Source organism: Megascapheus bottae, chromosome 30, assembly GCF_031878675.1.
Source record: "Megascapheus bottae isolate mThoBot1 chromosome 30, mThoBot2.hap1, whole genome shotgun sequence".
NCBI lineage: Eukaryota > Metazoa > Chordata > Mammalia > Rodentia > Geomyidae > Megascapheus > Megascapheus bottae.
The window spans coordinates 5,115,875-5,143,378 of record NC_143538.1 but is presented as its reverse complement, the minus strand read 5'-3'; the positions used below and the strand labels follow the sequence as shown (position 1 = coordinate 5,143,378).

The window sequence follows — 27,504 nt, the reverse complement described above, 5'->3', positions numbered from 1 at the left end:
GGGCCTCGCGCTTGTTGGGCAGGAGTCACACCCTCAGCCCTGCCATTGCAAGCCTGAGACCCGAATAACCAAAGGAAGAGCCGCAAAGCTGCTCAAACTCTCGCGAGAACACGCCCCACCTCGGGAAGGTGCGGCTCGGAGCGGCGCTGAGGCCCCACCCACTGTCGCGAGAAAGGCTCCCGGGTCTTCACACCGCCAAACCCCGAAAGCTCGCGAGAAGGGCCGCGGCTCCGCGGTGACTTGAGAACTGCGGGCGCTGGACGGCATGTCCTCCTGGCCGGGGCGGTCGGGGAGCCGCCTGGACCGGCAGCAGGACCGCGACGTGCGCGAGCTTATCCGGCGTCTCACTGGCCTTCAGGACGAGGCGGACCCCAACTTCCAGCTGGCCCTCAACTTCGCCTGGTCCAATTTCAGGTGTGGGGCGCGGCACGCTGGCCTGGCTGGGGGGCCTGGAGCGCCGGAGCCCCGGAGCCCCGGAGTCCCGGGCCGCGCGCGGGCCCGAGGCGGGGTCGGCGGGGCGGGGCGGGCGGGGCGGCGGGCTGTCTGGCTCCCGCCGGACCCGGACCCGCCGCTGCTGCCAAAGCTGCTGCCAAAGCTGCTGCGGCTGCCGCCGAGCCGCCAGTTATCGGTTGGTGGACAGTAGATCTACGCCTGCCACTTGACCTAGCTAAAGTCACTTGTTAATAAGTGCATTTTTAGAGCAGGAGCAGGATCACACCCTATCTAAAACTCTTCTCCCTCTGCACAGCTCCAGTGTCCTCTTAAAAATGTCCACAAAATGCGTGCATAACATACTGGCTAGTTTTGTCTGTTTACTGTTTTTCTTTTCCAGCGACAGCGTAACTTAGACTAGTCACTGGCACATTTTATGCTGTCACTTATTACAGATTCTAATACAGGTTCTTTAGTAGGGTTTTTTTGTGTTTTTTTACCACTCCTGGGCTTGAGCTCAGGGCCTGAGCACTGTCCTTGGACTTTCTCAAGGCTAGAGCTCTACCACTTGAGCCTCAGCACCACTTCTGGCTTTTTTCTATGTATGTGGTACCGAGGAATCGAACCCGGGTCTTCGTGCATGCTAGGCAAGCACTTTACCACTAGGCCAAACTCCCGGCCCTCTTTAGTAGTTTTTATAGATAGATAATTTAAATGGAATTAGAGATGTTTTTCTTGGACAATACCAGTTATGGAACGTTTAAATATTCCATATACTTAAAACATTAAAAAAAAAATAGGGGCCAGGAGTTAGGCCTGGTGGTAAAAGTGCTTGCCTAGGACCAGGATTCAGTTCCTCGGTACCACAACATAGAAAAAAGCCAGAAGTGGTGCTGTGGCTCAAGTGGTAGAGCCTTGAGAAAGCCCAAGGACAATGTTCAGGGCCTGAGTTTAAGCTTCAGGACTAGTTAAAAAAAAAAAGAAAGTGTGCTACATGGTCATGGCCCATACCTGTAATCGTAGCTACTGAGGAGACTGAGACCTTAGGATCCCATGGGCACTTTTCCCAGGTAGGAAAGCCCTTGAGGCTTTTATCTCTAAATAACTGCCAGAAAGCTAGCTGAGTAGTCTTGAGAACAAAAGCTCAGGAACAGCACCCACACCCTGAGTTCAAGCTCCAGAACCAGCATTAAAACTGAGTAGTCTGAGACATAGCGATGCTGTGGCTGCCTGGTGATAGAAGTAATTGGGGAGAGGTGCACTCTGAAAATGTTGGGCCAAGCACAGAGTACATGGCGGAGGGAAGGGTATGGAGAGCTACAAGGTGAGCATATTAAGTTGTATGACAATGATCCCAAAGGATTGGAGGTGTGACTTCAGTAGTAGTGTGCAAATTGAGCAAAAGCACAAGGTCCTGTGTTCAAACCCTAGAATCTTCAAAAAGAAAAAAAATAACATAAAAATTCCATTTTATCTCTTTAGATTTCATCGTTTCTTAGATGTCAACAGCCACAAAATAGAAAAGACTATAGAAGGGTAAGTCAGTGCTGTGTGTGTATGTACATATTCACAAATATGTATATTTTCTTAAGGGTCTTTTGCTGATGTTTTTATATTTTAGAATTTATGAAAAATTCATCATTCATTCTGATCTCAGCAAAGCTGCTAGTTGGAAGAGATTAACAGAAGTATTTCTAAATGCATCCCTTCCCAGTGTAGAGGAAGTAAAGGTAGGCCTTCAGTTATGAGCTCCATTGTGTACTTAACTCTTTTCACTCTGATCAACTGTTTCTGTTAATATTAAAGCAATTGTTTTATTTTAGTATTACTTTTCATGAACAGGAAAGACGTGTGAGGATCACTGTAAATGAAAACCAGAACATATTGAGATTGTGGAAAGCCTTAGGGACAGCATAAAATAGTTTTCATTAAAGGATAATTAGAACTTTTAAGCTAAAGAAAAAGTTCCAACCTGTCCATGAGATAAATACAAATAAAAGAAACTGAGATTAAAATGTTCATCACCTGGTTAGTAACAAGTATAGCCAACAGGTAACTTTATGTTCTTTACAAATATATAGTGCAATTTTTGTGCTAAATGCACAAAATTCTAAGTGCTGATCTTTAGCTTAGCATTTCACTTTTTAGGAATTTATCATGCAGATAAACTCTCATAATTGTGAAGTGACATAAATTGGTAATAGCCAAGAATGGAAAAAGCCTAAATGTCACTAGATAAACAAAATACATAGTAGATGTATATCAAACCTTTGGACATGTTTAATCTTCAGGATAAATATTGCCACAGGAGAATAATCCATTTTTAGCATTATGTCTTATTTCAAAGACATTATAGTTGTCATCACCTCCTCAGGTCTTATATTTGTTAGAAATGCAGAACTCAAAGCTGGGTGCCAGTGACTCACACCTGTAATCCTAGCTGCTCAGGAGGCTGAGATTTGAGGATCACGGTTCAAAGCCAGCCCGGGCATGAAAGTCTGCGAGACTCTTATTTCCAATTAACTACCAGTAAACCAGAAGTGGCACTGTGGCTCAAGTGGTAGAGTGCTAGCCCTGAACTGAAAAGCTCCGGACAATGCCCAAGTCCAACCCTCACAAACAATGAAAATAAATAAATAAATACAAACAAATACAGAACTCAGGGCTGGAGTCATGGCTCATGTGGTGCAATGCCTGCCTAGGAAGTATTATGCCATGAGCTCAAACCCCAGTATTTAAAAAAGGAAGGAAAAGAAATCTGAAACTCAAGCTTTATGTGGCTTTGCAGTTCCTTGCATGTAAACATTCCAAGCTGAGAAAAGTGTTTCAAGAATAGGACTTATTTTGGCATAACTCGAGTTTTCTCAGACCAGGAAATTTGTTCCATCAAGGATGGAAATGTCATGGGGTTGTCTTTATTCATTGTAATTTTGGAAACCCTTACCTTGGTAATTCATGTTCTTCACTTTTTTTTTTTTTTTTAAAGACAGAAGCACATTACTCCATACTATCGCTCCTCCTGTGTCTGTCTGATTCTCCTTCAAACAGCAATTATGTGGAAACACCAAAAGATAAAGAAGTGGGTATGTTACCAGATAGTTTCATGGATAAGAAATGACAAATTGAAGTTGTGTGCTAGTGGCTCACAGCTGTCATCCTAGCTCAGGAGACTGAGATCTGAGGAGCACAGTTTGGAACTGGGTCTGACAGGAAAGTCTGTGAGACTATTATCTCTAATTAATCATCATAAAAGGAAAAAAGTCAGAAAATGAAGCTGTGGCTCAAGTGGTAGAGTGCCAGCACTGAAAAAAAAAAAGCTTATGAATTCAAGCCCTGGAAGTGGCTCAAAAAAAAATTACCTTTATTGCCTTATTTCATAATTGTTAGACACTGAAATTTTATTAAAACTTTGAAGAACCTATGAAATTTGATTATACCTGTTGCTTTGAATGCAATGACAAATTTTTACATGAAATGTAAGTTTTGACTTTGTAAGTTAAACTGCCTTCTGTAATTAAAAGCAAAGTGGCTGGGAGTGTGGCCTAGTAGTAGAGTACTTGCCTAGCAAGCACGAAGACCCATATTTGATTCATTGGTACCACATACACAGAAGAAGCCAGAAGTGGTGCTATGGCTCAAGTGGTAGAGTGCTGAACTTTTACTTTAAGTGTATTTTATTTTGACTTTTTTGTTTCAGTTTTTTCTTATAGTTTTGGTGTGTTTTTCAGATATTTATAATGAAGCTGATGGGTTTCTTCTGTTACATTTTAGAAAAGAAAGATGATTTTGACTGGGGAAAATACTTGATGGAAGGGGAAGAAGTTGATCTCGGTCCAGACATAGACACACCAGTAAGTAGTGATGATTTCTCAATTGAAAATACAGATTCATGCACAGATGATAATGGACCATTTTCATGAGTCATCCTTCTCTGGGGTATTTTAGCTAAAACAGGAATAAGCTAGAGTAAATGCTAATCTTGAGTTTATTTTGAAAGTGCTATTAAAATTCTGCACCATTATCATTTGTTTTAGGAAGTTAAACCAGGCTGAGTGAACACTAGTAACTTATCTACCCTTAAGGAGCAGCGATCTTGGAATGTTTGCCACCCCCCAATTTTTCTCTTCCTTAACTTTCAAGAGATTTAGGAAAGGGTTCATTTAGCTTTTGTTTTTCTATCTGTGTTGCTTGAAAGTTTTTGCTTTTTGTTTGAAATTCTCTTAATGTTTAGACCAAAATTGCTCTAGTTGTAAGTCCTTTTCCTTTCTAAATCAGAATTGGTCTGAAGACAGTGATGATGAAGATGCCCAGCAGCCCTTGAGCAGAGAGGACTCTGGGATCCAGGTCGACAGGACCCCATTGGAAGAACAAGATCAGAACAGAAAAGTAGGACCTCAAGTCAGCTGGAAAGGTATCATGGATGAGGTCAGATGCTAGGGTTTTCTTTGACAGGAATTACCTGCAGAAAAACTAGGTTTTGAGGTTCCATTGGTCAGGAAGTCTGCTGTTCTTAAAATGAATCTTAGGCCAGGAGTTTGGCCTAGTGGTAGAGTGCTTGCTTAGCAAGCATGAACATCTATGTATATACCACATACATAGAAAAAAGCCAGAAGTGGTGCTGTGTGGCTCAAGTGGTAGAGCTCTAGCCTTGAGAAGCCCAAGGACTGAGCTCAGGCCCTGAGTTCAAGGCCCAGGACTGGCAAAAAAAAAAAAAAAAAAAGAATCTTAGTGGCTGGGAGTTTGGCTTAGTGGTAGAGTCCTTGTATGAAGAGCCAGGATCAAATCCTCGGTACCACATACATAGAAAAAGCTGGAAATGGTGCTGTGGCTCAAGTGGTAGAGCTCTAGCCTTGAGAAAGCCCAAGGACAGTGCTCAGGCTCTGAGTTCAGGCTCTGGGACTGGCAAAAAAAAAAGAGAGAGAGAAAATGAATCTTAACTAACACTTATAGATGACACTTTAAAAAAGAAAAAACACAAAGCTGGACACCAGTGACTCGTACCTGTACTCTTAGCTGCATTGTGCAAAAAATAAATAATTCCTTGTACTAACCAGGTAACCATGGTTCCTGCCTGAATCCTGGCTATTCAGGAGGCAGGGATCATTAGAATCACTGTTCAAGGCCAGCATGGAAAAAAAATATTCAAGAGACCTCATCTCAACCAATAAAACACTAGGATGGTGTCATACACCTGTCATCCCAGCTACAGAGAAAACATATAAATATGAGAATAATAGTTTAGACTGGCTCAGGAATAGATTCAACACCCTACTAAAGATAACCAAAGCACAAAGGATTTGGGGGTCATAGCTCATACCCAGAAAGTACAGGACTCTGAGATTAATCCCCAGTACTTCACCCCCCCCCCAAAAAAAGGTCACTAATGCACTATTATTATTTGTGCTTATTCCACTTCCAGCAGAAGAGCCAGATGACAGAAGCTGGCTGGAACAGCATGTGATCCGACAGTACTGGATAACCAGGCCCTCAAGGATTCCACATAGCTTACATTTGCATTCCAATCTAGCTGCTGTCTGGTAAGAAGCTAAACTTCATTCACTGTAAACATAGGAGAAATTTTGGTGTCTCATATGGTAACTAGGAATTTTTGAATTTTTTTTATCTGTGTATGTGTCAGTATTAGGACTTGAGCTCAAGAGTCTAGGCACTATCCTTTAATGTTTTCCCTCAAGGTTAGCACTCTACTAGTAAAGCCAGAACTCCACCTCTGGCTTTTTGCTGGTAAATTGGAGATAAGAGTCTCACAGGCTTTTTCGGCATAGGTTGGCTTCAAACCACAGTTTTTAGATCTTAGATGGGATTATAGGCATGAGCCACCAGCACCCAGCTTGGGAATCGTTCTAACATGCACACGCACGTTTCTCCACATTGAGGAATCTAATCCAAGGCCCTGTGGATACCTGGCAAGTGCTTTATCATTACTAGGCTAAGGTCTAGCCACCTGGAAAAATCTTACTTATTATTTAAAATAAGTTATTTATGCTGATTTTTTTGTGTTTATTTTCAGTGTGAATTGATTTGTATGTATTGCCATTATTTGATTTATTTTAGTACATTCATTATAAAAACACATTGCATGGGCCTAGGAGTAGAGTGCTAGCCTAGAAAGCACCAAGACCTGGGTTTGATTCCTCAATACCACATACATAGAAAAAGCCGGAAGCGGTGCTGTGGCTCAAATTGTAGAGCTCTAGCTTTGAGAAAGCCTAAGGACAGTGCTCAGGCCCTGAGTTCAAGCCCCAGGACTGTCAAAAACAAAACAAAACAAAAAACACATTGCATTACCAGGCTTCAGTGGCTCACACCTGTAATCCTAACTCCTCCGGAGGCTGATCGAGGTTCAAAACCAAACCAGGCAGAAAGCCAAGAAATGTTTATCTCCGATTAACTAACAAAACATTGGAAGTGGAGGTGCGATTGAAGTGATAAAGTGCCAGTTTTGAGTGAAGAAGCCAAGAAAAAGCCTATTGTCCTCAGTTCAAGCCCCAGGACTGGTACTAGAGAAAGACAAAGCATATATTCATAGAGACGGTTTTACCTATGTAGAGACTTCTCCATTGACATTTGATATTTGCTTCTAATAGGGAGCAGCACTTGTATAGCAGTGATCCCCTGTATTTTCCAGAAGACAGGATTTTTGTTACTGAGACGCAAGTTATTCGGGAAACCCTGTGGTAAGGTCTGCTAATCCCATTACTAATCTGAATGGCTTTATTGGTGAAAAGTAAAACTTTTTTGTAAGGTAAAGTGTTGAGGGGTTTTCTACATGCAACTTGAAATAGACCATTAGCAATGACTTTATTTGACCATGGAGATTAGGAGGTTTTAATCTACTTACTTTTTACATAATTTAGTATATGCTTTTATTGAATTAGACTGTCAGTTTTGGGACAGTGCTGGGACTTGGAGTCTCAGACCCTTGGTCTCACACTTGGCTTTTTTATTCAAACTTGGCACCTTCCCACTTATTCTGTAGATAAGTCTTATGAACTTTGCTGTTCAGACTGGTTTTGAACTGCCATCTTCAGATCTAAACCTCCTGAGTAGCTAGGATTCCAGGTGTGAGCCACTGGTACCCAGCCATTTTTTAAATACCAATTCAAAACAAGATTGCTGCTGACTGCTTTTACTAGAGAGAGTGTATCGGTAAGAGCCTGCTCTGGTGCCTGAGTTTGGGAGTCAGTATAACATCAGGTGGCATCGTTAGGTCTGAATCCCTGAGTCCCCATGTTCTTATCATGAATTGTGCTATTGACGTTCTGACAGGCTGAGAGATGTATTAGCTGGGCATGGTGGCCCACACCTGAGCCCTAACTGCTCTGGAGGATGAGATCTGAGGACCAGTTCAAAGTCACCCTAGGAAGAAAAGGTCACAAAACTCATCTTCAGTTAACTAGCTGAAAACCTAAACTGCAAGCATAGCTCTTAAATGGTAGAGCACCAACCATGAGTATTCTAGTAAAAAAAAGTTCTCTTTGAGCCATTAAGTATATTTCAGTGGAGGAAGAGCTTTGACAGTTTCAGACTGCTCTCTAAGATGAGAATGAAGGATCTTGATAATGTAAAATCATTGTCATACTACTTCTTTTGTTTCCCAATTCTGAGTCATCAATAAAATCTTTTAAGCATACTACAGTAACTATCTTTCTAAACATAAAGCACATTCAGTTTTTCCATTTCATTTCAGGTTACTTTCAGGAGTGAAAAAGCTCTTTATATTTCAATTGACAGATGGGAAAGTCACTGTGAGAAACAATATTGTAGTAACTCATTTGACACATGTAAGTCACTTATTGTAGCTTAATTAAAATGGGGGAATAATAGAAAGGATAACACTGTTCATGATGCATTGTATTCATATAATAACATGTAGACCCCACCCTTCCTAAAACCACTCATAGGTAGATACAGAAATTATGATAAGTTAGAGGATTAAGCCAAATAATAGTTATATAAACCAAGCCAATATAGCTTTAGAACATTTATAATGTTTGCAATATTGAATTGTTGATTACAGTTAAGATCTAAAAAGTAAGATTAAAGTGTATATACATGCTTAGTTTTTTTTTGGTTGTGGGGCTTGAGCTTAGAACCAGGGTGCTGTCCCTGAGCTTTTTTGCTCAAGGCCTAGTGCTCTGCCACTTTGAGCCATAACAATACTTCCAGTTTTCTGGTGGCTAATTAGAGATAAGAGTTTCATGGACTTTTCTGCCTGGGTTGGCTATGAACCCTGATCCTCACATCTCAGCCTCCTGAGTAGCTAAGATGACAGGCGTGAGCTTCAGCTAGATGATTATTTTAATATTGTTTGTAACTAATTTTGATTTATATTCTGTTTTCTTTATTTTTTCCTCTTTATTCTGCCCTGGCAAAGCTGTATAATTAATTTGCCTATAGATTTTACTTAATATATGTGTATATTAAGTATACTATAAAATGCCATATTATGTAGAAATTCATACTAACTGAATAAAGAAGTAAATATTCAAGTGGCTCACACCTGTAATCCTGCACAAGAGACTTTGATGTGAGGATCATGGTTCAAAGCCAACCTGAGCAGAAAAATTCATGAGATTCTTATCTCCTAATTAAGCAACTAAAAGCTGGAAGTAGAGGTGTGGCTGAAGTGGTAGAGTGCTAGCCTTGAGTGAAAAAGCCAAGGGAGAACATGAGGTCCAGCTGGTCGCCATTGACTTACACCTATAATCCTAGGTCCTCAGAAGCATGTGAGGTACTGAGTTCAAGTTTTGTGTGCACAAAAATAAATATTTATCATTGTAGTCCACTAAACGCTGTTTTAAAGCAGTCAGTAAGCCAGGCCACCAGTGCCTGGCTAATCATGAAACTAAGCTCTGAGGATCATGGTTCAAAGCTACCCAGCACAGGGAAGCCCATGAGACTCTTATCTCCAACTAACCACTAAAAAGCCAGAAGTAGAGATGTGCACCAAACGATAAGAGCTCTAGTCTTGAGCAAAAAAGCCAAGGGAGGTTGTCTAGGCTCAGAGTTTAAGCCCCAAGGTGTGTTAAGTAACTACTGTTTGCTTCTGTTTGTAGAGCTGTTTACAGTCTGTGCTGGAACAAATAGCAGAGTATGGCCAGGTTGTGTTTCGACTCCAGGAGTTTATTGATGAAGTCATGGGACACAGCTCTGAAAGCCTATTACCTGGAGGGGGTTCTGTACCTAAGAAGTGCACTGAAGCTCCCTTCAGAACCTATCAGGCTTTTATGTGGGCACTGTACAAATACTTCATTAGTTTCAAGGAGGAACTTACAGAGATTGAGAAATGCATCATCAATAATGGTATTTATATGTTCTTTAATTTGTTAATAACAGAGCTGCAGGCACAGCCAGTCATACATTTCATTAATTATGCATAATAAAATTGCTGGTCAGAGCATGTGATCGCATATGACAGTTTACTAGCTTTGGCCATGTTGCTCTCCAAGGAGATACAGATGAATAAATTTGTATTCAGCATTGTTTATCTGTTCCCTCACACGCTACCAACAATGAACTCCTCGTGATGTGAGATAGAACCTACCACCCCCCATTTTGTTAGATAAAGGAGTGGCTTAGCGTAGTGGGTATTTATGTCCCATTTACAATGTATGTTTTTCCTTGCTTTTGAGTTTGGTTTCTCGATGCTTACAGATACCACAGTCACTCTTGCAATAGTAGTGGACAAGTTGTCGCCTCGATTGGCTCAGCTCAAGGTTCTGCACAAGGTGTTCAGTACTGGAGTAGCGGAAGTGCCACCGGACACACGGAATGTAGTTCGGGCATCTCACCTGCTCAATACCCTGTACAAGGCCATTCTTGAATATGACAGTGTTGGAGAAGCATCTGAACAAACAGTATGTGGGACCTTTGCCTGGTCTAACATGCATGCCAAAAAGTGGTAGATAATCTGTTTTAGTTCTCTGTTAAATAGCTGAGGTCTTTGTTTTGGGTTTTTTTTGTGCCCATCTGGAGGCTTGTACCCAGAGCCTGGCACTATCTACTAGGTTTGTGTTTGGTTTTTTGTTTTTTGTTTTTGCTCAAGGCTAGTGCTCTGCCATTTGAGCCACAGCTTCACTTCCAGCCTTTTGCTGGTTAACTGGAGATGAGAGTCTGGATTTGAATTGTGATCCTCAGATATCAGCCCCCTAATTGTCTAGCATTACAGGAGTCAACCGGCAGTACCCAGCTAAATGATGTTTTAATTCATGGTGTATCAAGCCAGTTATTCAGCTTTAAATTTTTAAATTTCCAAATTTAAGATGACAAGAAGCTATCACTAATTGCCAAGATTACTAGAAACATGAGGTAGGATAAAGCAAGGAAAAATATCTGGTTAATATAATATTTGCAATAGCCCTGTCCATAATAAAAACATAGTCCATAGTATGAGGCATCTAACCCAATCACATTAATAGAAAGAGGGTAAATAACCACCAGTGGTGCCTTGGGGAAGGGGCTTGGGGAGTTGTTTAATAGTTGCAGAGTTTTGGTGTTACATCACCAAAAAAAAAATTCTGGGAATCTTTTTTACAACAGTGTGATTGAATTTAAGTACAGGTTCAGTAAATGTGTAATTAAAAATAGTTAAGGTGGTAATATATGTGATGTGAATGCTTGCAATCCAGTGCTTGGGAGGCTGAAGCTTGAGGATTGCAAATTTGAATCCAGCCTCAAAGTCTTCTCAAAAAATAGTTTAAGATAGCAAAGTTTATATTACATATTTTAAAAATGCAAAATCAGTGCCTGGCACATTGACGCACAGTTGTAATCTCAGCCACACAGGAGGGGGAGATTAGGAGGATGGATCACAGTTGGAAGGAAATCCAAGTTAATAGTTTTAGAGAGGGCCGGGAGTTTGGCCTAGTGGTAGAGTGCTTTCCTAGCATGCACAAAGACCTGGATTCGACTTCTCGCTACCACATACTTAGAAAAAAGCCAGAAGTGGTGTTGTGGCTCATGTGGTAGAACTCAAACCTTGAGGAAAGCCCAAGGACAGTGCTCACGCCTTGAGTTCAAGCCCTAGGACTGACAGGAAAAAAAAAAGTTTTAGAGAAACCCCCATCCCTATTTCAGCCAATAACTGGGCATGGTGATAAGCATGTCTTCCCAGCTACACAGGATGTGTAAATAGGGAATATGATTTAGGCCCTGTCCCCAAAATAACATAGGGCTGGAGATGTGGTTCTGGTGGTAGGGTGCTTGCCTATGTGCAAAGCCCTGAGTAAGGCCCTTAGTACAAAAAAAAAAAAACCAACCAATCAAACAAAAAACCCACAGCTCTGATCTATAATGTAGAAAGGTATAGGTTTATTCAGGTGCAATTTCTAGGTTTATTTCTGCTGTTGTATAATTTCTTCTCATCATTTTAGTATTACACTTGAGGATAATAGAGCTTGGTTTCTTTCTTTTTTTTCTTTTACAAGTCCTGGGGCTTGAACTCTGGGCCTGGGCACCGTCTTTGGGCTTTCTCAAGGCTAGAGCTCTACCACTTGAGCCACAGCACCGCTTTTCTGTGTGTGGTACCGAGGAATTGAACCCGGCTCTTCGTGCATGCTAGGCAAGCATTCTACCACTAGGCCACACTCCCGGCCCCGAGCTTGGTTTCTCTATGAATACTTTTCCTACTGGGAAGAATAAGAGAATGAAGTGTGTGTGTGTGTGTGTGTGTGTGTGTGTGTGTGTGTGTGTGTGTGTGTGTGATTGTGTAGAAAGTGCAATTGTCACCATCTGCTTGTGTTGTGCCATGTTGTATCTACAGTTTCTGTGAATTTCACTCTTAGGCGGATTCTCATAGGAATAGATAGCAATAGACAGGCTTTCATAGTGCCTTAGAGTATATATTTTGGGGACTTTAATTGCTTATTAGTTTCAAAAATGTATACAAATCCAATCAGGGATTTTTTTTGAGGGGAGGGGTTAACTCAAGGCCTGGCTCCTAGCCCTGATATTTTGTGCACAAGGATAGTGTTCTGCCTCTTGAACCACAGTTTTATCTTTGGCTTTTTTGGTGGTTAATTGGAGATAAGAGTCTCATGAACTTTCTTGCACCAGCTGGATTTGAACTGCAGTCCTCAGATCTCAGCCTCCTAAGTAGCCCAGGGTTATGGGTATGAGGCACTGATGCCCCATCAGTTTTTTAAAGGTATTTTGGAAAAGTTTAAACCTTGTATGATCCTGGGCCTGGATTTGTGAGCACAGGCCATGCTTCTTGTCCTTAGGTGTCCCTCCTGTTCTCCCTGTGGGTAGAAACAGTGCGGCCCTACCTTCAGACTGTGGATGAGTGGATTGTACACGGCCACCTGTGGGACAACGCCAAGGAGTTCATCATACAGAGGTAGCTGCCATCACTGGTGGGGTATAACATACCAAAAGCGAAAGCTTTCTTTAGTTGCACATGGCACTGATGGCAAAGATCAGATGCCAGAGCTGTGTTGTCAAAGTAGCACAAGCATTCCCTATTGCATTTTTTGTTTTATGACAATACTAGGCTTGAACTCGGGGCCTGGCATACTGTACCTAAGGTTTTTCACTCAAAGTAGAGCTCTACTTCTTGAACCACACCTCCACTTCTCCATCTTTTTACTAAGATAAAAGTCCTATGGACTTTACTACCTGGGTTGGCTTTGAACCATGATCCTCAGAGCTCAACCTACTGAGTAGCTAGGATTACAGGTGTGAGCCACCAGAGCCCAGCTTCATTGATTTTTTTTTTTTTCTGAACAAAATCATAAAACTGCAGTGGACAAACATGTTAAGTCCTTACAGCCTAGATAAGACTCGTATGGATACTGGCCTGCCTTCAGCCAAAGCTTACATTTGTTAATAGGTCCTGTTTTGTCAATCTCATATGAGGATTGTTGTGGAAATGAGATTCTGACTATGCTTCTAAGGTGAAGAGTGGCCATGATTTCACTGTTACAAACGAGCCAGTTATTAATCTTGGAGTGGCTCAGTGGTAAAGCTTAGCATGCACAAAGCCCTAGATTCAACCTCCAGTACCAGAAAACAAACCAAAGAAACAAAAATGAATTTGTATGGGAGTAAAAAGATAGAAGAACCTAGAAATCACTTTCATAAGAGATGTGAAAATGGAAAACTTTTATTCTGCTTCTGAAGAAGACCAAGTTTGTTGTATTTTGTTGAGTTCCAGTTCAGAAAATCCTTTTTACTTGTGCCATTCAACATTTATATCAGTAATACTTTTCCTGTGTTAAACTACAGTCACCACTCTGTTGAGCCTGAAAATGGCTTCATCTTACTAGTAATTGCTAATGCTATGTTTTATAATATTTAAACAACATAATGCAGCTAGCACCAGGTATGCTGTTATATTTAAGGAAAGTAAGACATAATTTATAATTCTTTTGAATCCCTGTAGAAACAAAAATGTCCCAGTAAACCACAGAGACTTCTGGTATGCAACTTACACATTGTACAGTGTCTCAGAAAAGACAGAAAATGAAGAAAAAATGAGTGACAATGCTAGTGCGAGTTCTGGCAGTGACCAGGGCCCCTCCAGTAGGCAACACACCATGGTGTCTTTCCTCAAGCCTGTCCTGAAGCAGATCATCATGGCTGGCAAGTCGATGCAGCTTCTGAAGAATCTGAGGTGTGCAGAGAGTACTGTGTGCCAGGCGGCAGCCAGAGGTAACCTGCTCTCCTGTGTTTCCCTTGGCCATTGCCTCTCCCATTGTCATCCTGAAGCGCTGTTTGTAGTTTGAAGGTGGTGGAAGAGTGTTGTTTTGGTGGAAAGTATCACCATTGTTAAATGAGTAAACATTCTGCTTTGGATTGAAGAAAAAACAAATATCTCCAGGTGCTGGTAGCTCATTGCTATACTCCCAGCTGCTTAGGAGAGATCTGAGGATCAAGGTTCAAAACCAGCTGGGAAGAGAAGTTAAGGAGCAAAAAGTGCAAAGTAGAGGTGTGTTTCAAGTGTGCTAGTCTTGCGCAGAAAAAAGCAAATGAGGGCTTGAGGCCCTGGCTTCAAGCCCTAAAACTGGCACACACTGTGCACACATACAAACACACACATACCAAAAAGATTATTTTCACTGGACACTTTTAGTGATGTATTTGGAAAGACAACAGTGAGTTCTACATGCACTTTTTTTTGGTTGTTTTGTTCATTTTGACTAGTCCTTTTTTTAATTTTAATTTTATTGTCAGAGTAATGTACAGAAGGGCTACAGTTATGTATGGCAGCGTGTACATTTCTTCTCAAATGTTGCTCCCCCCCACGCACATTTTTTTCCACTTTCCAACCCTCCTAACACTCCCAGTTGTAAAATTCATTTCCAATATATTGTCTTGTGATTTTCTCTGTTACACTGGTTCACACTTTCTTTGTCTCATCTTTTCATTTTTCCCCTTTCCTAATTCAAATAAATGTACAATACACCAGGTACCAAAAGCAGATACAATGACAACAGGGGACAAATCCTAAGGTGGGAGGGGAAACAAACAATCAAAAAGAAATAACTTCACATAGCACATTAAAAACAACAATCACAATGAAAAATCTCTTGTTTCCATATCCTGCAGTTCACGTCAATTAGCGTAATCCAATACGGTCATATGTACACAGCTATTGACCTACTCTGATTCTCTGCATTCTGCATTGCTTACTGTGGTACAGTGTTTAGTTCTTGAGGACTATGGATCCTCATATGAGTTACCTTGTCTATATTTTTTTCTTTGTGGAATATTTTTTTTTGGACTGGGTACATTTCCTGGGCAGTGTTTTCCAATGAAATTTGACTCTTGTATGTTGTATTATAGTGCAGAAGGGTTACAACTTTCAAGTATTATTCCTCTGGGATTAACTGTTCATAATAAAATGTGGTTGTATGTTGTAATTAACCATGAACTTTGCAGTTGGCAGAGGATCTGAAATGGCTAATTTTGTTGCACTGTTAAGGGTAAAGAAGCAGAGATAGATGTTCATAGATCAAGAGAAAAAATACCAGGTGAAATTGAACTTGCTCAGAGTTCATTAGTGTGACTTAGCAAGAATGTAATTCACCCTAGCTGTTTATGTTTTAGATGCAGAACGAAAAAGCTTGCATACCCTCTTCCTAGAATCTGTACAGACACGTCTTCGACGTGGAGAAGATTCTACCCCGCAGGTCCTTATGGAGCCACAGGCAGCCACAAAGAACCTAACGAAAATGCAGTCCATTGCTGAACGGCATCTGGAGCTGGATGACATCCAAGACCCACTGCTAGCGGTTAACTTTGCAAGGTGATGAGAGTCACTCAGATCTCTGTGTGCTGGGTGGCTTCCTATGGACTTTCCTGCCTGGGCTGGCAGGAAACCATAATCTTCAGATCTCAACCTCCTGAGTAGCAAGGACTATAGCTATGAGCCACCTGGACCCAGTTATGACAGCCCTATCTTTAATTAGCAGAATACAAAAAGATACTGTGTTTATCTAGTTCACATCTATGGCATTGTCTACTCCTTGGTGGTGGTGGGGTTTTTTGTTTTTTTTTGTTTTTGGCAAGTTATAAAACTTGGGCTTATAGTCTGTGTCTGTGTTCCTAGGAATGCTCTTGCTTGTCTAGAATGTTCTTCTAGAAGTCTGGCCATGCACGTGCCTGGGGATTGAGTTGATTTAAACCTCTTAGCCTTATCCTCGAAAGCTATTGGTGCCACCTGGTGCCCGTTGTCTACTGTCTAATGGCCAGCACTCTCGGTGCAGCTGTAATAGAAGGGCCAACTCTTAACACCCTAAGTGCAGCAGTGACTCTGAAAAGATGATGCAGGGAGGGAGGTTTCCTTTTCTGTAATAATGGTAATTTTAAGACTAAAGGCAAAAATGGACTCTACTTTTGATTGAAGATACTTCTGTTGACAGTAGCTCATAGAGTCATGAATCACAAATGAGGCATTGGTGGTTCACAGCCTGTAATCCTGGCTACTCAGGAGGCTCAGATGTGAGGATCATGGTTTAAAGCCAGCCTAAGCACAAAAGTCTGTGAGACTCTTTATCTCTAATCCACCATTAAAAGCTGGAAGTGGTGCTGTGGGTCAGGTGGTAGAGTGCTGCTAGCCTTGTTCTAGACTGGGACAGTGCCCAGGTCCTGAGTCCAAGCCCCACAACCTGTGTTAACAACAACAACAACAAAACATCTTGTTTTTATCTTAAAGGTTGTATTTGGAGCAGAGCGACTTTCATGAGAAATTTGCTGGTGGTGATGTATGTGTGGATAGATCTTCAGAGTCTGTGACATGCCAGACTTTTGAATTGACACTGAGGTCTTGCCTCTATCCTCATATTGATAAGCAATATCTACATTGCTGTGGAAATCTCATGCAAACTCTAAAAAAAGATTACAGGTAAAGAAGTGTAATTTAGTTTGGGAAATAATCAGTATTTGACTTTAGAAGCAGTAGGATTTGTGTGTGTGTGTGTGTGTGTGTGTGTGTATCATACCTAGAGCATTCTGCAAAATTATGTTGAATATTAATATTAAATTATTAATTATTAGACTGGGCACAGGTAACTCAAGCCTGTAATCTTAGCTAATTAGGAGGCTGAGATCTGAGGATCACAATTTGAAACCAGCCTGAGCATGAAAGCCCATGATATTCTCTATCTCCAATTAATCACCGGAAAAGGAGAAGTAGAGCTATTGCTCACAGTGGTAGAGCACTAGCCTTGAGGGACAAAGCTCAAGGACAGGGCCCAAGCCCTGAGGTCAAGCCCCAAGACCAACCCAAAAAAAGGAAGAAAAAAAAAGAGTGACAAATGACATATTGACAAAAATTAGCCGTGAAAATTTACCATAGATGATGGGATTGGATCCATTTCTATCTTTTTCTTTGTTATGATTTTGCTTGGGTCTCTGTAAGGTTAGAAAAAGATAAGTTATTTTTTTCTGGTTATTAAAGCATATGCTATACACTTAGTGAAAGAAATTTTTAAGAGCTGGTGATATTTCCAGTTTTAGTAAATGTCAAACATACCTGTGCTCTTCACTGTGGCAGCGCACAGATCTGATTCTGGCTGAGAACCCTGCTTGACAAGCTTAAAAGACTTTTTCTCACTCTGTCCATTCAGGTTGATAGAGTACTTGCAGGCCATGAGGAATTTTTTCTTAATGGAAGGTGGAGACACCATGTATGACTTCTACACTTCAATTTTTGATAAAATAAGAGAAAAGGAAACCTGGCAGAATGTGTCTTTTCTAAATGTTCAACTCCAAGAAGCAGTAGGTCAGCGCTATCCTGAAGACAGTGCACGGTATGTATGGGAGGTACCTTTCATTGTAAGTACTTTAGAACAGGGCCAGCCGGGTGGCTCACACCAATAATCTCAGCAGCTTGGGAGAGAGAGAATTCTCATCAAAAATGATGAGAAAAAGGTGATGAGAAATCCAAAAAGACAATCTGGTCATGGTGGTAATCCTGAATTCAGAGAGTAGAGGTAGGATGGCACCCATTCCAGGCAAAAGGACAAGATTGTGTCTGAAAAATAAAGCAGTAAGGGCTGGGGATATGACTGAAATGAGAGAATGCATGTTAACAAGGCTATGTGTTCAAATTGTCACCAATAATAATAATAGTGTACAGTAAGCCATATGCTGAGCCAAGCAGGAACCTATAACTTTATGATCTTAATTGATTACATCGGATAAGGTGTTGTGCACTTGTCATCCCGCCTGTTAGGAGGTAGAGCTCAGGAGATTGAGGCCAGCCTGGGAAGCTTTGTGAGATCTTGTCTCAAAACAAAAATAAAATGGAAAACATCTTAGACTACTTATATATAAGACCACCTAGTGAATATAGAAGGCTATTAAGTGATTATTCTGACTGAGTGCCTGAGTTGACTAATTCATAATCACATACTGGCCCTTCCTCTCTAGTTAACTCCATGGTGGGAAGCTGGGCGTTGGTGGCTCACACCTGTAATGCTAGCTACTCAGAAGGCTGAGATCTGAGGGTCGAGGTTTGAAGCTACCTGGGCAGAAAGGCCTGTGAAAAACTTGTCTCCAATTAACCAGCAAAAATCCAGAAGTGAAGATATGGCTCAAGTGGTAGAGTACCACTAGATGAGAAAAGAATTCAAGTGAGAATGCAAGGCCCTGAGCTCAAGCCCCAGTACCTGCATGCGTACACATATGCACACACAGATTGCACAGTGAACATCTAAGCATCATCTTCTGGAGAGTCATGTCTTGTTTCAATGCCACCAACAGTATAGTTTTAGATCCAAGAGAAAACAGGATACTTAATGTACCTGAGTAATTCCTGGTGTATAGAAATATGAACAACAAAAAAGAAGAAACTTTCTTTGCCTTTGTTTCTAAAACCTGCTTTCTACTCTAGAATAGATGCTGGAAAATATAAATATGTTATACTCACATTTTACAAAATATGCAATATCTTTTCTTGAGCATGTTATGCAAATAAGTGTTACATATTTTGTTGTTTTGTTATCTGAGCTCAAAATTGAACCCAGGGCCTCTCTCATGCTCTACCACTCAGTTGTTTATTAAAAGATAATTTTTATACGAGTGAAATACTGTCACAAATTAAAACTGACACTTCTTTATTTAGTCTGTCTATATCTTTTGAAAATGTTGACACAGCTAAGAAGAAGTTACCAGTCCATATCTTAGATGGCCTGACCCTGAGCTATAAGGTAAGACCTGATAGTCCTTATCTGGACATTGTTTGCCACCTAAACCAGTCATGCAAGGACTAGGGCACTTCTGAATCTGATTTCTCTTGTTTTCACAGGTTCCATGGCCTGTAGATATTGTGATAAGTTTGGAATGTCAGAAGATTTATAATCAGGTGTTTCTTCTGCTGTTGCAAATAAAATGGGCAAAATATAGTCTGGATGTTTTACTGTTTGGTGGTAAGATTTTGTTTTCAATAGGTAAATCCTAGTTTAGCCATGGCATGGAGAGGCTAGTGGATATGGGTTTGAGGGTTAGGGATTTTTGGTGCTGGTACTGAGGCCTGAACTCAGGGTTTAGGTGCTTTTAGCTTTTGTTTGCTCAAGAGCAACATCGTGTCACTTAAACCATAGCTACACTTCTGGTTTTTTTGCTGGTTTATTGGAGGTAAGAGTTCACAGACTTTCTTATCCTGCTAGCTTCAAACCTTGATCCTCAAATCTCAGCCTCCTAAGTAACTAGCATTATAAGCAATGAGCTGCCAGTGCCCAGACATTTTAAAAACTTTTAAAGTTAAAAAAGTTAACAACAGTTTTGTAGACCTTAAGTATGTAAATGAAACATCAAGATGTTGTATGTAAAATAGATCTGAAATGGAAGAATTTATTAGAAACTAACCCCAAAAACTTCTTGAGCCAGGTGTTAGTAGCTCACAACTGTAAGCCTATCTACTCAGGAAACTGAGATCCGAGGATCATAGTTCAAAGACAGCAGGAAAGGCAGTAAGACTCCAGTTAGCCCCCAGAAAACCACAAGTGGCTCAAAGTGGTAGAGTGCTAGCCTTGAGCAAATCAGCTCAGGGATAGCCCCCAGGCCCTGAGTTCAAGTTCCACAACCTACAAAAAATCTGATTATACAAAAGTTTTATGCAAAGTCAGCAGGACTTGTACATGTTTCACAGCAGTGTTGGCAAAATTGACACAAAGATTTTCTGACCCTTGATCTGCTAAAGCACTATGGTTGGGTCCCACATAAGACATGGTCAAAATGCCCCGAGCCGAGCAGATGCCAGATCGCTTAGAACTCTTTACTCATGTAATGTTGCACTGAAGTTTGAGTCAATTGCCTTTCCACCCATTTTGCTCTTTGAATCTTGTAGAGCTAGCCAATACTGCAGAGAAACCCCAAGTTAAAGAGGACCTCCTACGTGAACAAGACACAGTTGCTCAAATTGGCCAGCAGAAGGAACCAGTGAGACAGCAGATCCATCGCATGTTCCTCTTAAGAGTGAAGCTCATGCATTTTGTGAACAGTTTACACAACTACATCATGACCAGGGTTGGTGTCCTCTCCGTACCTCAGCTCTGTACCTTCTGTGGGTAGTTCCTATAGAAAACCACCAAGCATATGTTAACAAATATAAAAGGGTCTCACGAAGTAACCTGGCAGTGGGGTTTTTTGGGGGCTTTTTTTTTTTGTTATTGTTGTTTGTTTGCTTTGCCAGTCCGGGGGACTGAACTCAAGGCCTGAACATTGTCCTTGGGCTTTCCTCAAGGCTAGAGCTCTACCACTTGAGCCAGAGCACCACTTCCAGCTTTTCTATGTAGATAGTACCGAGGAATTGAACTGGAATCTTCTTGCAACTAAGCAAGCACTTGACCACTAGACCAAACTCCTGACCCCATGGGGTTTTCATTTTTATAAAAATATCCCTAAGCCTTTGTTCACCAATAATATTTTACCCATGTTGCCGCAGCTCTACTTCCGGCTTTTAACTTCCACATGTGAGAAAATATGCAATGCCTTTGTCTCAGTGACTTACTATACTTGGGAAGTGTTTTTTAAACATAGTAGCACATATGTTTCCAAAGACCATGCTTTCTCAAAGTATACATGCCAGAAGCCTTGAATGGCCAGTGAAACTCCATCCATGCTGATAGGTATCCCCAGAACTTGGCTTTAGTAGGAACACCGGAAATCTTCAGTCAAGGCTGTGTGGGAGGTGAGCACAGCCATATTTTTAAAACAATAAGTAATTCCCTAAAAAATAAGTGAAACTGCCATTCTCTTTTTTAAATACATTTATTTACTAAATAGTTGTACAATAAGGTTTCAGTACCATAGAAAAGGAGTTCATTTGAAGTGTAAAAATTGCCTTAAAAAAAAAAAAGGAAGGAGAAATGGATTGTCACTGGTGGCTCACTCCTGTAATCTTAGCTACTCAGGAGGCTGAATCAAAGGATTGGAGTCTGTACCCAAGCAGCATTGATAAATATGAGGCTCTTTAGGTCCAGTTAGCCATCAAAAGAACCAGAAGAAGGTGTGGCTGAAGTAGTGTAGTAGCAGTAATAATTAAATGGGAGCTTAACCTCAGGCTGAATTGCATTGAAGTACAGTTAAATTCCTATTAGAAAGGGATAAAAACTGTATGAAATGTAGAGCTTGCAAAAACAAATTCGCTGCAGTTATAAAAACGGGTATCTTATATTTTCAACAAATGTATCTAATATTTCTCTAAAAGCAGTGCGTTTTCTCTGTGATGAGATGGCCTTCCCTCCTCTTGCCAGGCAGTCTGTTAGCGTAAACATGTGTGTGCATGCATTGTGCACGTGGCTGCCTCGAGGACCACCCCTGCTGTCATCTAGATAACCGGTCAGCCTTTAGAGAGGAGTGTGGTTATTGAAAGAAAACTTTGACAGGCGCAGAAGAAGCTGAATGGACGCTTTGTATGCAGCACCCATGCCTCCAAAAATGTGTACTAAATAACCTTTTTGTTTTTCCTTTTCAAGATTCTCCATAGTACAGGGCTGGAGTTTCAGCATCAAGTCGAAGAAGCCAAGGATTTAGATCAGTTGATTAAAATTCACTATAGATACTTGTCCACCATCCACGACCGATGTCTCCTGAGAGAAAAGGTATGGCAGCTGTCACAAGTCTGGTAAGGAATGAAAGGCGAGTGGGAATGCCTGTTTTGGAGTTTTGAATTACTAAGCTCTTATCCTCCACAATCTTGTGTTAGTAAAGACCTCATAGACCCTACCACTGTGAATTATAGCTGAGCACCATGTGAGAGCTGTGTTACTCGTGTATTGTGCACTGCAGTTGCACTCAGGTGTAACTGGGTTAATAGCTGTGAAGTAAAGAGTACAAGTGATCTGTGGACACATGCACCTGCACAGTGTGGAAACTTAGCATGCCAGCCATACCAGCTGCTCTTCCCAGCTTATGGGGGTAACCAAATGGCCCAGGTGGGTTGGGATCTGTCTTTCAGGTTTACTGCATTGCTAGTCAGTGCCTCGTATTCTGGACACCACAAGAGTAGGGCTGTATCCCAAGTTCACTTGGTTTGGGGTCCAATGTCCTTTCTTATGGATGGAATGAGATCACCACAATAATAAGCTTGTCTTGTGACTAAGTCACATATGTTTGATGTCACCTTCCACACAGTGATAGAATCTTTGCTCTGCCCCTGACTTTGGTCTCTAGGTTAGCTTTGTGAAAGAAGCAATCATGAAGGTGTTGAACTTGGCGCTGATGTTTGCAGAAGGCTGGCAGGCAGGCCTGGGAGCTTGGCAGTAAGTATGTTTTGTGATTATCTGCACGGTGGCTATTTCAGCTTTCCTCCTGACAGACTTAATTCACAGAGTCCCCTCTTTATCATGGCACTATATCACATACCATGTCCTTAAGAATTTAAAAAGTGAGTTTGAGAGATGGAAATCTAGTGCAGTAGTGTCGGGCTTGAGAGCCTACTGAAGAGTAACTAAAGCTAAAGAAGGTTGGGGGGCAGGCCTCCCATGACCACTCATGCTTGTAAGTCTAGGCTCAGGAGGACCGCACTTTGAGGTGCACCAGAGCAAAATGATTTCAGCCAATAAAAAGCTGGGTTGGGTGGCACTTGGCCTGTCATCCTGGCTACGTGGGAGGCATGAATAGAAAGATCTAGTCTAGGCCAGCCCAGGACACAGTCAAGACTGAACCTACACCGAAAGGCTGTAGGCATAGTTCAAGCAATGGAACACCTGCCTAGCAAGTTCAGAGCCCTGAGTTCAAATCCCAGTACTTCCAAAAAGGAAAATTATGTTTTTAGTAATTTCATATTTTAGAGTTTTATAATATTTGGATGTTCTTCACAGATAAAATAGAAACAGAACTATGGGGTCAGGAGTTTGGCCCAGTGGTAGAGTGCTTGCCTCACATGCCCAAAGACCGTGTTGGATTCCTCGGTACCACATACATAGAAAACACCAAAGTGGTGCTGTGGCTCAAGTGGCAGAGTGCTACCTTTGAGGAAGAAGCCCAAGAACAGTGCTCAGGCCCTGAGTTCAAGCCCTAGGACTGGCCAAAAAAAAAAGAAAGAAAGAAATGGAACCATGTAAAGAAAAGGGAATATGTTCGGTCTTCTTATATTTTGTAGCTGGTAAAAGCATTTTGTATTCTCTGAATCTTTTGTTAGAATTGGAATTTTTCTATCTTATGATAAGATGAAATGCTGGGCACCAGTGATACATCCTATAATCCTAACTATTCAGCAGGCTGAAATCTGAACATTGCAGTTCAAAGCCAGCCTGGGCAGTAAGGTCCATGAGACTCTTATCTCCAAAAAAACCCCCAGAAATGGCGCTGTGACCCAAGAGGTGGAACGCAAAAAATGCTCAGAGACAGCACCCGGTCCCTAAATTCAAGCAAAGGACGCACACACACACACACACACACACACGCGCGCACACACACACAAGGGTAAGGCTGGAGGATCACCAGTTCAAAGTCCACTTCAGTTAATATACCAACACCCTGACTCAAACGAATGAATTGCAAATTAAAACAGGACATTTCACAACTTACTATATAATGTTTAGACCTAAACAATTAAACCAAAATACATCCTAAATGACTAGAGAACTTTCTAGCCTGCCTATGGATTTTTATATGCTTAATGTAAATTGAAATTTATTTTCTCTCCTAGAATGGAATCTATAGAGAAAATGGAGTCTGATTTTAAAAACTGCCACATGTTTCTTGTAACCATTTTAAACAAAGCAGTCTGCAGAGGATCTTTTCCCCACTGTAAGTACACTGTTTCAAGGTGATGGTGTTTTGGTTTTCTTGTAGCTAAGTCTGTGTCATTGTTTGGTATTGACCTAGAAGAACTATAAATTTTCACCATTGCTAGAATGAGAAATCCTTTAGCAACTGTGTAGTGCTTTGCATTGCTTTTCCAAAACACAAGTTTTATTGGTGAATTTCTAATATAGACCACTCAGATAATTGATTATGGGGATGTATTCTTATACCTGAAATACTGGATAGATTTGTCCCTGTACTTTCGTTGTATAGTCTCAGAGTCTCTCTTCCTCTCTCTCTCTCTCTCTCTCTCTCTCTCTCTCTCTCTCTCTCTCTCTCTCTCTCTCTCTCTCTCTCTCTCTCTCTCTGTTTCTTTCTCTTTTTGTCAGTCATATGGGTTGGAATTTGCAGCTTCGGTACTATCCCTGAGCTCTTTTACTCATGGCCTCATGATCATACTTGACTTTTTTGCTTAAGGCTGGTGCTCTACCACGTAAGCCACAGCTCCACTTCTGCTTTTTGCTGGTTAATTGGAGACAGGAGATAAGAGTATCTTGGCTTTGTCTCCCTGTGATGGCTTATAACCACAATCCTCAGATCTCAGCCTCCTGAGTAGCTAGAATTACATATGGAGCCACTAGCGTCTGGCGTATGTGCAGGCTTTGTAACTATTCCTTTCTAAAAGATAGGGGGTTGCAGTTTCTGTTTTCTTCTTAAGCAGTTTTTAAACTCCCCAGTCTGCCTGTCACAAGGAAATGTGGACTTGATACCTCAGAACACAGTGTGCAGTACACGGGGGAGATCTGCAGATGAGTCATGGAGAGAGAGATCTGTTAGTCTGGAAACAGAACCAAGGAGCATCTCTCTTTAAAAAAAAAATAGTATCTCTGCCTATTTGTGCATATTCTAATTGTAATATACGTGCTTTGAGCAATAAACATTAGAAATGGCTGTTCCTGCCTGTGCAAGAGGAAACACTAGTGCCACTGGTCCATGGTGGCTGCATGCGGGTGAGGCAAGGCTTTCTGCCTTGTGGACACAAGTTTTATTTATTGGGTAAAATGCCTTAAAAAAAAACTTTCCAAATTAGAAATGTCCGAAATAGAAATAAACCTCATTTATTTATAATGAACAACTGAAGATAGTTCTATTATACATTAAAAATACCAGTTTTGGACTCAGATGCGAGTGACTCACATCTGTAATGCTAGTTGCTGAGATCTGAGGATGACCGTTTGAAGCCAACCTGAGCAGAAAAGTCTATGAGATCCTTATCTCCCATTAACTACTAGAGAACTAGAGGTGGAGGTGTGGCTCAAATGGTAGAGTGCAGCCTGAAGGAAAATAGCAAAGGGATAATAGCATCTAGGCCTTGAATTCAAGCCCTAATAGTGGTACACACATGCAAAAAAAAAAAAAATCAGTATTTGAAATTCTAACCACACTTTACCATCTTATTCAAATATTGTAAACCATTGGTAAACCTATTTTATAACCCCACGTTTTGTTCTTTCCACAGTGGAATCTCTAGCCCTGTCACTCATGGCTGGCATGGAACAAAGTTAAATATTGTAAATGACATACTTCAGATGCCATCTACGTTTGTGTACATTTCCATCCTGAGCAGCTGGGAAGAATCTTTTTGGTTCTTTTTTTTTTTTTTTTGCCAATCGTGGAGCTTGAACTCAGGGCCTGGGCACTGTCCTTGGACACTTTTTGCTCAAGGCTAGCTCTCTGCCACTTAAGCCACAGCGCCATTTCCAGCTTTTTCTGTGTATGTGGCACCGAGGACTCCAACCCAGGGCTTCGTGCATGCTAGGCAAGCCCTCCACCACTAGACCACACTGTAGTTCACAGTCTAGACCAATGGGTTGAAGTTTTCTCTGGAGATAAATGGGAGTATACAAGGTTGTGTGTGTAAGTTATATAAATAATACAAAGTGTAAAAAGAAAGTGTTTATTCTTTCTAGTTTTTTAAGCTATAGAGTCATGATATTGATAACTCTGAAATGTAAATTATATTTGGAAAATGTGTTATTAAAAATGCTAATGCTCATTTGTCACTTTTCGTTTGCTTTTTTCTTTTTTTTTGAAAGAGTCTTGCACGCTCCAGTTTCTCTGTGATTTCAGGACTAAAACAGCCAGGAGATTATGAGGTCACAAACCACAGTCAAACCCCTACATAGGGAGCAACTGCTAAGCCTCACAGCTGCCAGGGGCCTCTGAGCACCTGACAAGACTCATGTAGGAAGCTAGCTGGGAATTGATGCAAACCAAAGCTAACAGGAAAATGCAGATCAGATGCCATAACCACTGCAGGTACTGGTGGCTCAGGCCTGTAGTCCTAGCTACTCAGGAAGCTGAAATCTCCAAACTGCAGTTCAAAGCCAGCCTGGGCAAGGAAAGTCCATGAGACTATTATCTCCAATTAACCTCCAAAAAACCAGAAGTGGAGCTCTTGCTCAAGTGGTGGAGTGCCAGCCTTGAGTGAAAGAAATGAAGGGATAGCACTCACACACTGAGTTCAACTCCCCCTCCCCAAATAATCCAGAGCCACAGCACTAACACTCCAATATGTTTAGTGCTAGTACTGGGGCTTGAGCTCCGGGCCTGTCTCAGCTTTCTGTTTTCTAGGAGTGAGAGACGAGAAGCTTTCAGAGAAGTAGTCTGCGAATGTTTCCACAACTGTTAGGTTCTCCTTAGGTCTGTGTCTGTGTCTGTGGGCTGGTACGGGGGCTGAGAACTAGGCTTTGTGCGCGTGCTTGGGGTTTTCCTCCCACTTGTGCCTGGTGCTCTACCACCTGAGCTAAACCTCCAGGTCCTCCAGTTTTAAACCCTTTGGCTTATCCTGAGCGCCTCATCCTCCTGTGGTTATCCAGGATACCTGTCTGCTTAAGAATGGCAGCTCGAGTGGTAGAGAGAGGAGAGGGGGGGGAGAAAAAAGAAGGGGAGGGCCGGGAGTTTGGCCTAGTGGTTAAAGTGCTTGCCTAGCATGCATGAAGACCCGGGTTCGATTCCTTGGTACCACATACATAGAAAAAAGCCGGAAGTGGTGCTGAGGCTCAAGTGGTAGAGCTCTAGCCTTGAGAAAGTCCAAGGACAGTGCTCAGGCCCTGAGCTCAAGCCCAGGACTGGCAAAAAAAAAAAAAAAAAGAAGGGGAAATCGGGAATGGGGGCCAGATGGGGAGGCAGGCGAGGTGGGGAGGGGGTCCTGGCGCGGTTCGGCGTTTCCGCGGAGGTGTGAGCAGCCCTCGTAGGAGTTGGGGGACCTCCTTGAGCCGGGGGTCCTTTTGTCACCCCTGCCCATTCCCACTCGTCTGCACAGGGCAGTTACTTGTCCCGGGCGCTGCGAGG

The 27,504-nt window shown here is 41.7% G+C and overlaps 1 protein-coding gene across 3 annotated transcripts; it reads left to right on the top strand.

Annotated features, from left to right (window-relative positions):
- The first annotated feature begins 178 nt into the window (after positions 1-178).
- Tubgcp5 (tubulin gamma complex component 5) lies at positions 179-26,194 on the top strand. Of its 3 annotated transcripts, none has more exons than XM_090321380.1 (23): positions 179-414; positions 1,915-1,968; positions 2,054-2,162; positions 3,419-3,515; positions 4,204-4,283; positions 4,708-4,843; positions 5,855-5,969; positions 7,038-7,127; positions 8,141-8,234; positions 9,510-9,756; positions 10,108-10,310; positions 12,675-12,790; positions 13,835-14,103; positions 15,502-15,700; positions 16,610-16,798; positions 17,523-17,705; positions 19,022-19,106; positions 19,205-19,325; positions 20,246-20,424; positions 21,876-22,001; positions 22,573-22,661; positions 24,053-24,153; positions 25,670-26,194. In XM_090321380.1, the coding sequence occupies exons 1-23, from the start codon at positions 266-268 to the stop codon at positions 25,714-25,716; spliced, it is 3,078 nt and encodes a 1,025-aa protein (XP_090177506.1). In that variant the 5' UTR covers positions 179-265; the 3' UTR covers positions 25,717-26,194. The 3 variants fall into 3 exon arrangements, with proteins under 3 accessions (XP_090177506.1, XP_090177505.1, XP_090177507.1); XM_090321379.1 differs by having other exon boundaries at positions 180-414; positions 5,852-5,969; XM_090321381.1 differs by lacking the exons at positions 179-414; positions 1,915-1,968; positions 2,054-2,162 and having other exon boundaries at positions 3,474-3,511; positions 5,852-5,969.
- The last annotated feature ends 1,310 nt before the right edge of the window (positions 26,195-27,504 follow it).